The sequence below is a fragment of the Panthera tigris genome, chromosome D2 (assembly GCF_018350195.1).
Source record: "Panthera tigris isolate Pti1 chromosome D2, P.tigris_Pti1_mat1.1, whole genome shotgun sequence".
NCBI classification, from domain to species: Eukaryota; Metazoa; Chordata; class Mammalia; order Carnivora; family Felidae; genus Panthera; species Panthera tigris.
The window spans coordinates 29,794,741-29,811,660 of record NC_056670.1 but is presented as its reverse complement, the minus strand read 5'-3'; the positions used below and the strand labels follow the sequence as shown (position 1 = coordinate 29,811,660).

Genomic DNA, 16,920 nt, shown 5'->3' with positions numbered 1-16,920 from the left:
ACAATCCAGATTCGCCAGCATCTTAGGTCTGGTCACACAGGGCCCAGGTTATCACGTGGCAATGCTCAGCTAGAACTGAGCAGCCACTGCCCCCTTCAGACAGTGCAGGGGTACTGCAGCTGGCCCCAGGCCCCACCCAGTCTGCCCCTTCACTGATACACGCTAGTGTCTGCCCCCACTTAGGCCTTCAAGTTTTTGGCCCTTGATAGCTGGAATTTACAGGCACAAGGCCTCAGGTGTTAGGGCTGGGGTTAAGATGAGGCAAGAGAGGTGCCTCGGATGCAAGATTTGAATGCAAGATTTAAATCTTGTGCACGTAGGCACCTCTCTTGCTTCACCCAAGTCCCACCCCTTTCAGGATCATAAAGGTCTCCGTCTGGCTGCCCCTTGCTCAACCCTGAGCTGTTTACCTGGCTCAGAAAGGACCTGATGCCCAGAGATACCCGTCTCAGCTTCTGTCCCAAGGTTTCTACTTCCCTGTGGGGATGATAGTCCCTCAGGGGAGCGAGGAAAGCCCAGTCTGGCCCTGTGGCTTGTTGGACATCCCATCCTCATACCATTGTGAGCCCAGTAGGCCTGCTATGCATAAAGAATGATGGCCTGGAGGAAGGGTTATGCAGACTGCTGAGGCCTGCCGGTCTCCAGCCCTGCTCCTTACTTCAAGCCAGCTCCTTTTCCAAAGGAAGCCCCTATCTTATTGGAACAGAGCAATCTCAAAAGTCACCTTGCTGGTTAGTCTGACTTCCCTGGGATAGTTCTCTCCAACGCCCACACACAAGCAGCATGACAGGGCCAACAAAAAGTCTTCAATCCTGCCCTGTTAGAATTAACTCCAAAAGATAGAAGGAAATGTTCACGTAGGAGAGTCCATCTCAGCGTCCAGGCAGGGTTCCTAGGCTGTGGGGTTTCACAGGCCAGCAAATTAAGCACACATATAAATAAAAACTAGGTACTGACTTTCATTTTGCTAAGAAAAGATAATTTTTTAGTTACAATTCCCATCTCCTATCACCATAATTTCCCAAAGGAAAAGAGGTTTTAAGCCAGGGAAAGAAAAATAAGGGCTGCTTTTTAAACAAAATACCTCTGGCTTTATAATAATAGCTAGTTCTCAGGTCGAACTTACTGTGGACCGGGTATCGTTCTAAATTCTTTACTTAGATTCATTTTTTTTGACCCTCAGAACAAACTAATGAGATAAATACTAGTTACATCCCCCATTTTATAGATGAGACTCTTGAGTCACAGAGAGGTTAAGTGACTTGTCTCCAAGGTCACACAGCTACTGCAAAGAGCTGAAATGTGTGCCCAGACAGTCTGGCTCAAGACTGCTCTAACGGTGAAATATTCGTCTTATCCTATTGTCTATATTTCTCTTATTCTGTTCAGGCCCAGTGATGCCTCAGTCACAGAGGGGTCCAGAAACCTGTGTTGGGGAGCTGCTCCCCTGGGGTACCGAGTCATGCTTGGTTAGATTTGTAAGGTGGGGCACGTGGATCCTGGCTCTGCAGGGCCCTCTCTTGTAAAGGGCATCCTCAGACCACATGGTGAGGCAGACTGACCTGACCAGAGGGGCCGTAAGGGAGGTATGGAAGCAGTTGCCCTTCCCAGTGCGGTGGGGACGGGGGCATCTGGCTTGGTAGATTCAGCTGAGCTGGCTGAGTATGCCCTCCTCCCTCGCTGTCTCCTGTGGGTCCATCCCACTGTGCCCTACCCAAAGAATTGCTCTTTGTATTTTTTTGTAAATTTCTTTTTTTTTTTAATGTTTATTTGTTTGGGGAAGGAGGGGCAGAGACAGAGAGGGAGGGAGAGAATCCCAGTCAGGTCTCTGTGCTGTCAGCACAAAGCCCAACGCGGGGCTCGATCTCACGAAACTTGAGACCATGACCTGACCCGAAATCAAGAGTCAGCCTCCCAACCGACTGAGCCACCCAGACACCTCCCCCAAAGAATCACATGTGTCAAGAGTCCAGCCCCCACTTCTCTCCCGAACCCCAGTTCATTTTGCAACTACTGCCCATGAAGGTCAGCTCTGAGACCCCATGGGCGCCTGAAAGTCGGTATGTCTCACATCCCAGTCCTTTCTTCTTCTTAAACTTACTCTCTCTTCTCACTTCCCCAGCCTGTCATTTATTCCCTCAACAAACATTTGTGAAGCACCTAGTCTGCTTGTCCTTCCTAGTCACTGGAAATGTGCAGGTGAGCAGGACAGAGTCCCTGCCCACACGTTCCGGTGGGGAGGAACAGACAGTAAACAAGTCACAAATTAAATATACGTCAGCTCAGGGGCTAGGAGGAAAAACAAAGCAGAATGTAGGTGACACATCCTACAATTTCCATTTCCCCTTTGTCTTAACTAATGAATGCTCCAATTTTCAGCTGACTCCAGCCCTCACCCCCCGCCCCCGAGTAAAGACTCCATCTACCGTGCAGCTAGATGTGGCCATGGGAGCAAGTTCTGGCCAAAGAGGTGAAAATGAGGGCATCTCATTCTAGCTTCCTGGAGCCTTCCTTAAGACACAGTGATTATGGTCATTCTTCCTTCCTACTGGCTGAAATAGAGACAGACTGGCTAGAGAACCCCGGAATGTCTCGGGTTATGAGAGAACCTTGGGAATGGCAGTCCCACAAAACCAAGCAATGAAAAAAAAAAAACAAAAACAAAACAAGCTTGCATCCCTGTCACCAAGATGCCCCACATCAGCCCCCTACGGACTGCCTCATAGATTTCTAGAACCCGAGAGAGAAAGAAAATTCCAATGGGTTAACACAACTGCTGTTGGAGGGTTTTCCGTTACTACCAGCCAAATCTAACCCTAACTGATGCCCAGGTTGAACAGCAGAGAGTAAGGGAACCACTGGGGAGACCTCTCTGACGATACGACACGTGAGCAGACACCAGAACAAAATGGAGCGTAGGCTGTGGTCTGCTTATGCACGCCTAAGCTTCCTCTTCCTTCTTGGAAAAAGAATGTCCCAGGTAGGAGCCATCTTCCCATCAGCTGGAAACCTGACCGTTACCCTTGAGGCTTTCCCCTCCCAAATGCCTTGCCTCTAATCTGTCACTAAACCCTATTGAGTCTACCTATGTCCGTGCCTCAAGAACAAAAACAAAACACGTCCAACTTAAGAACTCTCCTGAATCCACCCCTCCTCCCCATTCCTTCTGCTAGAACAGGGCTGTAGAGGACTGAATGGTGCCCGCTAAAAGATATGCCCTAATCCCCATAACGTGTGCACGTGACCGTATTTGCCAAAAAGGGTCTTTGCATAACATAATTCAGTTGAGGATCTCGAGATCTTCCTGGATGACCGGTGGTCCCTAAATCCAATGACCTTCCTGATAAGAGGCAGAAGAGAAGACAGTGGGGGAGAACGCCACGTGAAGGTGGAGGCAGAGAAGAGAGGGGGTTCTGCAGCCACAAACCAAGGAGTGCCTGCAGCCACCAGAAGTGAAAGAGGCCAGGAAGGATCCTCGCCTAGAGCCTGGGGAGGGAGCCCCACCCTGCTGACACCCTGATTTCAGACTTCTGGCCTACAGAACTGTGAGATAATAAATCCCTGTTATTTTAAACCACCAACGAGACACGTGGTGGCTCAGTCGGTTCAGCGTTCGACTTTAGCTCAGGTCATGAACTCACGGGTTCGTGGGTTTGAGCCTCCTCCCGTCGGGCTCTGTGCTGACAGCTGGGGGCCTGGAGCCCGCTTTGGATTCCGTGTCTCCCTCTCTCTCTGCCCCTCCCCTGCTTGTTCTCTCTCTCTCTCCCTCTCTCTCACTTTCTCTTGCTCAAACATAAAATAACATTAAAATTTTTAAATTTTCAATTAATTAAAATTAAAAACTTTTATTCATTAAAAATTAAAGTTGTTTAATTAATTAAAATTAAAATAACATTAAAAATTAAACATTAAAATAACATTAAAAAAAATTAAGGGCGCCTGGGTGGCTCAGTCGGTTGAGCGTCCAACTTCAGCTCAGGTCACGGTCTCAGGGTCCATGAGTTCGAGCCCCGCATCGGGCTCTGTGCTGACAGCTCAGAGCCTGGAACCTGCTTCGGATTCTGTGTCTCCCTCTCTCTCTGCCCCTCCCCTGCTCATGCTCTGTCTCTGTCTCGCTCTCTTTCAAAAATAAAAAATAAACATTAAAAAAAATTAAAATAGTAAAAAAAAAAAAATTCAACCACCAATTTGTGGCAATTTGCTATTGCACTCTTATAAAACTAATGCAAAACCTTTAGCCATATCAAGTCTCTCCTAGTCCCAGGCCACAGAACTGGTCTATTCAGAATCCTCTGTAGTAAAAATGTTTTGATCATGTATCTGAGAAATCTGTATATTTACTTTTTTTATGTTTATTTATTTATTTTGAGAGAGAGAATGAGCAGGGGAGGGTCAGAGGGGGAGAGAGAATCCCAAACAGTCTCAGCACAGAGCCTGACATGGGGCTCGATCTCATGAACTGTAGATCAGGACCTGAGCCAAAATCAAGAGTTGGTTGCTCAACGGGCTGAGCCACCCAGGCGCCCCTGTATATTTATTTATAACTATCAATGCATACGACTGCACTAATGTATTATTTATGTTATAAAACGTACCTAGGGGTGCCTAGGTGGCTCAATCAGTTAAGCATCCAACTCTTGATTTCGGTTCAGGTCATGATCTCAGGGTTGTGAGATTGAGCCCCACATAGGGCTCTGCACTAGGTGTGGAGCCTCGTTAAGATTCTCTCTCTCCCTCTCCCACTGCCCCTCCCCTCTTGTGGTCTCTCTCATTCTCTCTCTGTCTCTCAAAAAAAAAAAAAATACCTGCAACAGACATGAAAATAAATGGGACAGATGAGAGTGTAAAATGACACTACTTTGGAACTGTTTGGTTGTTCTTAATATTTTTTTTAATGTTTACTTATTTTTGAGAGAGAGTGAGAGAGAGAGACAGAGTACAGAAGGAGAGGGAGACACAGAATCAAAGCAGGCTCCAGGCTCTGAGCTGTCAGTACAGAGCCCAATGTGGGGCTAGAACTCACAAACTATGAGATCATGAGCTCAGCCCAAGTCAGATGCTTAACTGACTGAGCCACCCAGGTGCTCTTGGCTCTTCCTAAAAACGTTTAATATATACCTACCCCATGATCTGGAGATTCCATTCCTGGGTATTTACCCAAGAGAAATTAAAGCATGTGTCCATATTTGGACATTTGCACACAAATGTTCACAGCACTTTATTAATAATAGCCCAAACTAGAAACAACCCAAATGTCTATGAGAAAGTGAGAGGATAAAAAAATCATATTAGATCTCCACATAACTCCTACTTCTCAGGTAAAAAAATGGAACGCTTTCTCCCCCTTTGGTAACAGTTTTACTGAGATACAATTCACATACCATATAATTCACCCATTTAAAGTGTACGGTTCAATGATTTTTAACATAATTGCAGAGTTGTGACATCCTCACCACAATCATTTTTAGAACATTTTTATGATCCCCAAACGAAACGTTGTACCCATTAGCTGTCATCCCCCAAGCTCCCATGCTCCCTGGCCCTAGGCAACTACCAATCTACTTCCCATCTCTACAGATTTGCCTATTCTGGACATTTAATAGACATGGAATCACACAGTATGTGGTCTTTGGTGACTGGCTTCTTTCATTCAGCAAGTTTTTAAAGTCCATTCACATTGTAGTACATATCTGGACTTCAGTCCTTTTTATTTCTGAATAATATTCTATTGTGTGGATATACCACCATTTGTTTACTCATTCAACAATTGATGGGTCTTTGGTTGTTTCCACTTTTGGGGTTCTTTTGGTGTTGCATTAATTTACTAGCGTTGTTGTAAAATACCACAGACTAGGTGCCTTAAACAACAGAAATGTATCTTCTCACAGTTCTGGAGGCTAGAAGTCCAAGATCAAGATGTGGGAAGGTTTGGTTTCTTCTAAGGACTCTTTCCTCAGCTTGCAGATAGCCCCCATCCTCACATGGTCTTCTCCCTATGTGCACACATCTATGATGTCTCTTCATGTGTCCAAATTTCCTCTCTTGAAAATATGCCAGTCAGATTGGAATAGGGCCCATTCTAAAGACCTCGTTTTAAATTACCTCTTTAAATATCTCCAAATATGACTACATTCTGAAGTCCTAAGAGTTAAAACTTCAACATATAAATTAGGGAGTGGAGGGACACAATCCAGCCCATAACAGGTATCATATTAAGAAACCACTGCCAAATCCAAAGTCATAAAGATTCAGATCGATGTGTTCTCCTAAGAGTTTTATAATTTTAGCTATTGCATTTAGGTCTTTGATCCATTGTGAATTAATTTTTGTATATGGTATGAGGTAGGGATTCAACGTCATTCTTTCGCATGTGGATATCCAATTGTCATAGCACCATTTGTTGAAGAGATTACCCTTACACCATTGAATTTTTTTCATACCCCTGTGAAAACCAAATGACTGTAAATGTAAAGGTTTATCTCTGGACTCTCAATTCTATTCCATTGATCTATAGGTCTATCCTTATGCTGGTACAATGCTGTCTTGATTACTGTAGCTTTATAAGTTTTGCAAACAGGAAACGTGAATTCCTTGGCTTTCTTCTTATTCAAGATGTCTTGGCTAACTTGAGTACCTTCCATTTCCATATGGATTTTAGGATTAATTTACCAATTTCTGCAAAGAAGCCACCTAGTTTTTTTTAATTTTTTTTTAGTGTTTATTCATTTTTCAGAGAGAGAGAGAGCAAGAGCAGGGGAGGGGCAGAGAGAGAGGGAGAGACAGAATCTGAAGCAGGTTCCAGGCTCTGAGCTATCAGCACAGAGTCCAATGCGGGGCTCGAACTCATGAACTGTGAGATCATGACCTGAGACCAAGTCAGACACTTAACTGACTGAGCCACCGAGGTGCCCGCCAGCTGTGTTTTTGATAAGGATTGTGTTGAATCTGTAGATCAATTTGGGGAGTATTGCTAACTTAATATTAAGTCTTCCAATTCATGAACACGAATGTCTTTCCATTTATTTAGATTTCTTCAATTTTCTTCAACAATGTTTTGTAGTTTGCAGAATATAAGTCTTGAATTTCTTTTAAGTTTATTCCTAAGTATTGTGTTCTTTCTGATGCTATTATAAATGAAACTGTTTTCTTAGTTTCATTTTTTGATTGTTCCTTGCAAATGTATGGAAGAACAATTGATTTTCATATATCGATTTTGTATTCTGCAACCTTGCTGAATGTGTTTATTCTACATGTGCATGCGTGCACGCATGTGTGTGTGTGTGTGTGTGTGAGTGTACCTTAGGATTTTCTATATAAAAGACCATGTAGGAATGAATTCAATACATGCAGCAAATAAAAATATAGAAAGCCAGGTACAAAAGAGCACACATGTATGATTACATTTAAGTGAGGTTCAAGAACAGGAAAACTAACCTATGGTGATAGAAGTCAGAACAATGATATCCTCAGGACAGGGGATGGGAAAGTAGTGGCTGGAAAGGGACATGAGATTTTGGGGGGTGATGAAAATATTCTATATCTTGAACTGGGTGGTAGTTATATAGGTATATACATGTGTTCAAACTTCTTGAGCCAACACTTAGGCTTTATGCATTTGACTGCTAGCAAATTATACTTCAATTTTTAAAAAAGACACAAGGATGAAATTAACTATTTTAAAATGTAGTGGCCTAATAGTATCATTACCTAATTATCTCAAGCCCTTTGTATACATAGAGATTAGTTTATCATTAGTGATATACAGAATAAAGCCAGAATTCAAATAGCCTGGCCCATTTTCTTTTTCTGACTACTTATTGTATCTGATCAGATCTTTTATTTCTTTTAAACCCAAGATGTGGCTGATGAGGAGCTTGTACCAGGGATAGGAAATGAATCAGTGCTCTTATGTTCTCCTTGTTCATTAGATTGTTTTGTTTTTAAGTTTATTTATTTTTAGTAATCTCTATACCCAGCATGAGGCTCAAACTCATGACCTTGAGATCGAGAGTTATTCTCTCGCTCTCTCTTCCGACTGATCCAACCAGGAGCTCCATTGTTCATTAGCTTTAATCCATAGTTTCTGTGCAGAAACCTCTCTAAGCCACTTGCTCATTTTGTGAGGGTCATCCTAGTTAATATGATATGTATTATAGATATCATATATCTATCATATATCCAGATAATATGATATATAAAACTTCCTCAACCAGGGAGTTATAAGATGGTGATGCCTCATAATACGCTAAAAATAGCCCTGGAAACAAAGGTAGGGACCCCTATCAGGCTCTCCTCATTGTGAGAGACCCTGAGTACAAGATGATACAAGTAGCCATCTAGAAGGTTCACCAAGCAAGGCTACCATGCTGATTGGTCTTTAAAAATTGGTAACAATGGAACTGGTAGTACTTTGTTCTTTCCACTCTGAGGTGCACCATTTTGCACACACACCACCTCTCGAGATGTCTCTACTCTCAGCCCCACTACCCACCCCCCGCCCCCCGTCTGGTTTCCTGGAGGCTCAAGGCTCATGCTCCTTGCTGCTTCCAGACAGAACACAATTTTTTTTTTATGTTTATTTATTTTTGAGAGACAGGGAGACAGAGTGTGAGCAGGCAAGGGGCAGAGAGAGAGGGAGACACAGAATCCGAAGCAGGCTCCAGGCTCCGAGCCGTCAGCACAGAGCCCGATGCGGGGCTCGAACCCACGAACCGCGAGATCACGACCTGAGCCGAAGTCGGCCACTTAAGCGACTGAGCCACCCAGGCGCCCCAGACAGAACACAATTTAATCACATGATTCCTCAGCCTAAAGATCTTTTGGGCCTCTTCCATAGAGTTCCTTACCCAGACATCCAGTGCCAGCCCCACCCAATGTCATTAGCCTCCCTTCCTGCCTTCCCTACCAGCACCACACCAGGCAGCCTCCAGGCTTCTTTCCATCTTTCACAGGCTCTGCGTTTGCCCTTGCTGCTGTTTGCCCCTGGAATGTCCTTCCTGGCCCACCGATTGCTTCTTCTGCTTCAAGACTGTCTGTAAATCTCACCTCCTCTCTCCAACCTTCTTTCTCTCCCCAAGACAGGGCAGATCCCTCCCTCATCTGCTCCTAAGACACACACTGCAACTTTTTCCTTTTTTGCATGTTGAACTTCGCTTCTCAGCCATAAGTGCTCAAAGGCTGGAGTCTCTTCTTCATTTTTGAAAGAACAAGAATATGGCTGCTTGATGGTGGAATAAGAAGCAAGGCAGAGGGGACTGTGATTCCAGGCCCAGCCTCGGACCTCACCTTGGACTAGATGCAGGAGGACCCAGGTGCAGGAGAAATCAAAAGTTACTGCCTTTTTCTCCCAGCAAACTGACTCTTTCAGTACTCTACCTCCCCACCTTCCCATGAAGCAACGCCCCTCAGATTCACTCTACTGCACCTCTAAAGGCACAGCCAAGTGCCCGCGTGGGGAATGAGAGGGCAGGCGGTAGGCCATCACAAATAGCACAGAAAATTCTCTGACTTGGAACCATCTGGGCTATGTCAATAGGAAAGAACTGAAACTTGTCCGTGTTCAAGTGCAGAGGGGATGGGTACCAAGTTCCTGGCGTGCCTGATTCGACACACTGGGAAAAGACAAGACAGGGGAGAGACCCTTGTATTCTCTCTCTCTGGAGCCTCTCCCACAGTCGGTATGCCATGTAGCTCCAAATGCAGGAAGGTCCTGTGTTTAGCTCTGACACTCAGTATTTTGCTCCCAAGAAAGGGCTAGGAGAACAACCTAGTAGCAAAGGCCCCCTCACAAAGCACCTGTCCTGTGGGGTGGGGTGGGCTGGGCCCCGGGAGGAACAGGTTAGAGGTAGATGCTCTCCCCACCCCCAGCACAGCCCCCGGGGGAATCCATTATAGGGCTGCTTGGCTCACTGGAACCAGGGTCAGAATGCCCAAAGGGAATTGCCACAGACGCTCTCTCTTTGACAGAAAATGTTACAGGAAATGGAAAGGACATTTAAGCTTCTTACCTTAACTTCAGTAAGTGGGGGCTTGATGGGCTTTTCAGATGCTTCTTCACTCTTAAAGAAACACGGAACAAAATAAGGTGTTACAAAGGCATCTTAGCAACTTGCACTCAAAACATATTGATGCTCATAACTTATCAGTCGTGCTCAGAAAGCGACGGTAACTGTAAGTAACCCCGAAATCGCTGAGTAAATTCTAAGATGATTAGCCCTAATCTGGATGAAGCACAGCAGAGCTCAGAAATGTCTTATTCGTGAATTTATTCACATCAGCATGGGTTAGGTGCTTACGAATGTGCAGGTTCTGTGCTAGGAAGTGGGGGGTTCAAAGATGAAAAACAATGGTGGCTCCGCCTGCAGGGAGCCCACAATCCACCAGGGAAGACGGGTGAGTCAATCAACAGTGAACGCGCAGTGCTGAGCTGCTGGAGAGGTGTAGGGGGGAGCTATGGGAACACAGGGGTCCGTCCCTGCTGAACCATTGGCCACACCGTGTCCCCAAGATTGCAGGATGCAATACTTGCCAGAAGAACACGGTGAGAATGTGGCCATCAAGTAGCAGCCAGCTGGATGAGTTAGCATCCTGCCGTTTCATACCCCTCTTACAACCTCCCATGCCTCACAGGTTTTGGAAGCTGCTGCCAGTAAGAGCGAGGCCCATGTAGATTTCTTCATGATGGCGGCTGAAGGGATAAGGAAGATGTAGGAAATTGTTTGCGGAAAACAGCCATAATGGTTCTCCTCCCTGTACCCATACTCTTCTCTGTAGTCTCCTCCCACGGCGACTCTGGGTTTGGCTGCGTGACTGGCTTTAGCCAGTAGGACGGTAACAGCACGACACAAGCAGTAGCTTCAGCCACTCTTGTGCTCAGGCCGGCCCTCTCTTGCTGTTCTTGGGACTCTTGCAACCACCAGTCTGGGGGGTGGGGTGGTGAGAAGGCAAGTAATGCTAAGTGACAGAGCACAAGAGGCAACCCCACTTTATAAGGAAGGGGCCTGGGGTTTCTAGAAGGTTGCGCAGCGGCTCACAGACATGCAGCCAGTCCCCGTAAGAATCGGGATCATAGAGGCGGGGGGTAACCCATGGATCCTCCCTGAAGGGCAGAGACCATCTTTTCAGCACTTCCTGCCTTGCCTCACCTAGAGCAGGTGCTCGGTAAATGATTATTGTTCATGAACTGAATAAACCGTGCCCTTTTCTGAGTAGGCTGCTAATCAGAGAAGCTCTGTAGAAATCATGGTCCTAGGGAAGCAAGAAAAGGCATCCCAGAGGCAACCCAAGTGACCAGGACAATCTAGGCAAGTTTTCCACTTGGCTGAAAACCAAACAGTCTAGGCTTTACACTGATACCCATGAGAGCAGACTAGCTACTGAAAGGGCTCGAAAGAAGCCTTGCAGATATTTACAGGCTGTCATGAGAATTGAGCATAAGGAAACAACACAAAATACTCTCTGTAGCTTGGAACAAGCAAGGAGCCAAGGAGAAAGGAACTGAATGGACCGTATCATTTTTGGCCCTGCCTTAGATTAAGAGTGGGAATTCAGGGGCGCCTGGGTGGCTCAGTCGGTTGAGCGTCCGACTTCAGCTCAGGTCATGATCTCGAGGTCCATGGGTTCGAGCTCCGCGTCGGGCTCTGTGCTGACAGCTCAGAGCCTGGAGCCTGTTTCAGATTCTGTGTCTCCCTCTCTCTCTGACCCTCCCCCGCTCATGCTCTGTCTCTCTCTGTCTCAAAAATAAATAAACGTTAAAAAAAAATTTTTTTTTAAAAAGAGTGGGAATTCAATATCCAGAGCACAACACTTCTAAACCTGGACCAACTCAAAATAGGAAATAGGAATGTCCTTCGGCAGTTACGGTTGGCATCACACGCCTCACCTGCCGCCTTGAGTTTGTCATGGAGGCAGAAAGCGCACGGACTTGGAGCCAGAGGGACCTGAGTTGAAGTTCTAGATCTGTCACTGATGAGCTGTGTAAAATTAGGCAAGGAATTTCCCTTTCCTAAGCCTCTGGGTTCCCATCTGAGAGATGAGAATGCTGCCTACTTCATTGGAACTTTGTCAACATTTAAGGAGACCGTGAGAAGGGGCTGGCACAGAGCCGTTGCTCGTAGAATATTACAGTAAAGATCACAGACTTCTAGAGACACGGGGCAGTAACTACAACTCACATGCACCACTTGAGACTCAAACCGATTTCCAACTCCTGGGTTTCTACTCGTGTCTGAGATCCCTGAGCCTGTGCTCCCCTCTCTGGACCCCCAAGGACCACAGAGGACCCGCCGGACATTCCACAGATTGACACTGAACTCCAAGTGCCGGTGCCCAAGCCTGCTGACCGCCATGTGGAGCCTGTGACACTGGCTGCTTTGTGCCACCTCTCCTAAGCAGGCCTGGCCTCCTTTAAGCCCTCAGTGGCATCCTGCCCGAGGCTTGCGAGGCCAGGTGGGGGCACAGGAAGGGGACAGTGGGGACCACGAGAGGTGGCGATGACATCCCAGACAAATCTCCTGGGCTGGAGGTACTCCTTTCCCAGAGCAGGCAAAGCTTTGTTCATCCTGATTGTGGAGTAGAGAGGAGAGAAGGAGGAGAGAAGGAACAGGCATTGCGGCACGGGGACCCAAGGAGTTTTCAGGTTTATGTATTTAGCGGCCTCCCCTGCTCACTGTAACTGGTCAGGTTACAAAGGTGACACTGAGTTTCCACTTGGGTGTGAGAAGCGGGGTCAAATTCAATTCTCTCAAAGCCCTGCGAGGTAGGAAGGATGTGGGGCTGGACATTGCAAAGCCCTCCTTAGATGAAGGGGGCCTTTTCAAGCCGGGCCCGGAGGACTGAGGGAAAGTTGCCTGCCCCCCCCCCCCCACCTCACATGGAGGGGAACAGCAGCTGCTTGAGTTTGTGGTCCCTCCTCCCCACTCTCACATGCTATCTGGGAGCTAATTTGTCACCCACGCACTGACCAGGGAAGTTTTCACAGCAGAGACTGACATGCTGCTCTGGGAGAATTCTGTCCCCGGGGCATTCCTTAAGGCCCAGCTGTGTGTTTGTTGCTGGGCTTAAACCACATTGTACCTCGATTTCCCAGACTATAAAGGGGGAGCATCGGTAGTCCTTGCCCCAAAGGGACCCTGTGCAGCACAGGTTAACTGAAAATGAGCCAGCTACTCAGAACATCATTTGTCCCATAAACATTTTCCAAGGTTTGTTTCAACATCCAGGGGAGGAGCTGGGCTCTCTGTAAGAGGCAAGGATGGGTTTCTGCTTTTACAGGGCCATGGAAGGCTTGTCTTAGAAAAGGCCACACTCCCGTTCTCGACACACATTCATGACTTTGCAGCGTAACGATCTAAGAAGTGATTAACCGAGGGGTTACGTGAATGACCCCCTGGGCTCCCCTTGGTCAGGACCTATCTGGCCCAGGTAAAAATTAAACTGCACAGAGAGTCAGAGGCTGGATCTGAGGGCCTCCTGCCTCATCCCATAACATGTCTCTGCTGTGCTCCTGGTCTGGGTTTCCATCCTATAAAGTGGACCCTGACCTAACAGCCTGCGGGAGGGTGGGCCGGGCTGCGCGGTGCAAGTGGCCACGTGAAGTTAGAAAAAAGCAAGGGGAGAGCTTACGCATCCTCGCTGGCAGCTCTGCCCCATGTTGGGCACCTGCTATGCCCGGGTTCTTCCTTCTCTTCTGGTTCTTTCTTCTCTTCTGCTCTCAGCAGTCCGGGCTAGGAGGCCTGGAGAAAAGCAAACCCAAAGGAGGAAGAGTCAAGGGTTCGTCGGTCTCATTCCTCTCCTCACCAGCCGGGAGGCTAAACACACCGCTACTGAGGACTGGGGGCAGGTTCAGGCCCCTGTTTCCAGAAGGATCCGTAATCCGAAGTAAAATGTCAGGATACTATTCTAGAAGAAATTCACTGGAGCCCTGTCTGGAGGTGGTGTCTCCTCACCAACTACAGCCTTGTCTACTCTCAAAGAGATCTGAGGGGTTCTTGGGTGGCTCAGTCGGTCGAGCGTCCGACTTCAGCTCAGGTCATGAACTTGTGGTTGTGAGTTCCAACCCCGCGTCGGGCTCTGTGCTGACAGCTCGGAGCCTGGAGCCTGCTTCAGATTCTGTGTCTCCCTTTCTCTCCGTTCCTCCCTCACTTGCACTCTGTCTCTCTCTGTCTCTCTCTTTCTCTCTCTCAAAAGTAAATAAAGATTTAAAAATTTTAAAAATTAAAAATTAAAAAAAAAAGAGATCTGAAAGTAGGGTCTTGCTTTAGGGCGGAAATCCAATAGAAATGGACATTAGCCAAGGCAACTCCAAAGCCCAAATTTCAGAAGTGCAATATTCACCACAGTGTCATTCTTTTCCCCTAATTTAAACAGGGTAGGGTGTAGCTCTGGGTAAAAAAATCACTTCTCTAATTATAAAAGCAATGCACACTCATCATACCAAGAAAGTCAAAAAATACAGGCAAGTAGTTTAAAAATTAAAATCACCTTTACTCCTATAGAAATAAGTTCTTTTTAAAAATATTTATTTTTATTTATTTATTTTTTAAGTTTATGTTGAGAGAGAATGCACACACAAACGGGGGAGGGGCAGAGAGAGAGGGACAGAATCCCAAGCAGGCTCTGTGTGGTCAGCACAGAGCCCAACATTGGACTCGATCCCATGAACCATGAGATCATGACCTGAGCCAAAACCAAGAGTCAGACTCTTAACTGACAGAGCCACCCAAGTGCCCCAGAAATGAATTCTGTTAAGATTCTGGCCCATGTCCTTCCTTATATTTTTGTCCAGATAACCGCAGGCCAGAAACAACATAAAAATGGAATCATGCTCTTATACTCTTTTTAAATCTTCTTTTTTCCATGGAAGAAAATATTATGAAACCTTTCATGTCAATTAATAAAGACCGCATTACTTTTTTATTGGTTACACTGGGTAGAGATCTTATAGTTCATATTCAGAAAGGCTTACTCAGGAATGATATAGTAATAATTCAGTAAGTGTCAGATAACCTCAGTCAAAATTCATAACAATTTTATTAAGTCTCTACCATACCCCGAACAGCTTAGAAATATTATGTGATTTGCCTAACAATTAGCGTGCTGCAGCAAATCCAAAAAGTTCCCTACTATTTGGGGCCTTTTTAGTTCTAAGAGGGTGAGCCAAGAGTCCAGACTTCTAACCATTGGCGTAACACTGGGCCTCCAGCCACTGAATCCCGATGGCTCACGGTTGGTGAATTGTGCCCGAGTTGGTCTCGGTGGGACAACTGGTACCCCCGACATCCCAAACCTTCCCTGGCCCAGGTCAGAGGCATAAACAAAATGTGTCGAGTTTCTTTGTTATTTGTTTACATCAACAAAGTTACACTTAAAGCTCCTACTTAATTCCTTCATCCCGCATGTTTCTGGGGCAGAAGGCACACAGAACTTGGCTATGATATGTTCTTCCAAGAGCCTGGAAATATCCGTACTTGTCTTATATTTGCTCGATAATTACCCGCCTCTCCCATTACAGGATAAGCCCCCAGGGTGCACACACTTTGTGTGTCCCTCAGTGCTCAGCACATAGTAAGTGTGGGACACCGCGTTGAGGTCAGGCTGTTTGGTTTGAAGCCCCACTCAGCCATGTAATAGCTTTGACTCTGGAAAAGTTACTCAACCTAACTGACCCTCAGTTTTCTCAACTGTAAAATGGTGACATTAACAGACATTAATATAGCTGCATAGGAACGTGAGGTATGCGTATGTGAACAGAGCACTTAGGATAGTGTTTTGCATCTAGCAAGTATTCGATATATACCTGTTAACTATTATTGTTGTTGATTGATTAGCAACGTTTTTGAAATTCAAAACAGTTGTGAAAGCAAAAACGGCTTTTACTAGGGGCCATAAATGGCTTATAATTTGTGAGAAGGGAGATGATTCATTTTCAGAAATACCAAATAAGAGCTGTGCTGTCTAGTTAACAATAGGTTTACAGCTCATTGGAAATATGTATGAACTCTCCCCGCCCCCCCCCCCCCCCCACACACACAATGGAGTCCCAAACCCTCAGACCCTTCCTTTCCTTGTTGTTCTTCCCCTCTCCATTTCACAGGCTTATTTTCACGGGCTTTGCAATGAGCAGGGGCCAAAGCGCAAAGGGAGGAGGGGCTGAAAGTCTCTGCATCACCTCAGGGAATGTCTGATTGTTCCAGACTACTTTTTATCTTACAGGGGCATAAACGATGTCCAGGTAAGGCTGTAACCTCTGTAGTGCTCGGCCAATGAGGAACCAGGGGAGGGACTTGCACGCTAGGAGATAAGTTGTCTGCTGTAACTGCCCTGAGTATGCCTGTCCTCAGACACCAGTTCTTGCAAGAAGGTTGATTAAAGCCTCGCTTCACTGTGCTCCGAGTCTCTACGTCCCTCCTTTGATTGGGTTGATGGGCTTATTTCTAACATAATTGAGACACAGCCTGTCTCAATTATGGGGGCGGGGGGAGGGGGTTGGTTTAAAGCAGTGAGTCCAGAGGTGACTGGGTGACTCAGTCGGTTAAACGTCCAACTCTTGATTTAGGCTAAGGTCATGATCTCATGGTTTGTGAGATTGAGCCCTAAATCAGGCTTTGTACTGACAGCACAGAGCCTGCTTGGGATTCTCTCTCTCTCTCTGCCCTTCCCCTGCTCATGTGAACTCTCTCTCTCTCTCAATATAAATACATAAACTGTAAAGCAGTGAGTCCATACGGAGAGCATAAGACAATTTGTTGGGGTGACAGAAGACAACACAACTTTTATTTATGACTTTTTAAATTTCACCGTATGATTTTTTTAGGCTATTCTTTGTATTGTACATATTATTTCAGGACATAATTTTTTTTTAATTGAGATAAAATTCATATGCCAAAATATTCACCCCCTTAAAATATATATATAATTCTG

The 16,920-nt window shown here is 46.0% G+C and overlaps 1 protein-coding gene across 1 annotated transcript in view; it reads right to left on the bottom strand.

The window, feature by feature from the left end:
- The window catches only part of HK1 (hexokinase 1), an 88,927-nt gene extending 75,194 nt beyond the window's left edge, over window positions 1-13,733 (bottom strand). The window contains exons 1-2 of the mRNA XM_007095743.2: window positions 13,624-13,733; window positions 10,008-10,058 (exon numbers count right to left, since the gene is read on the bottom strand). Of these exons, the coding sequence (XP_007095805.1) occupies window positions 10,008-10,058; window positions 13,624-13,650 (78 nt within the window). The 5' untranslated portion in view covers window positions 13,651-13,733. The remainder of the gene's footprint in view (window positions 1-10,007; window positions 10,059-13,623) is intronic.
- Between the last annotated feature and the right edge of the window lie 3,187 nt (window positions 13,734-16,920).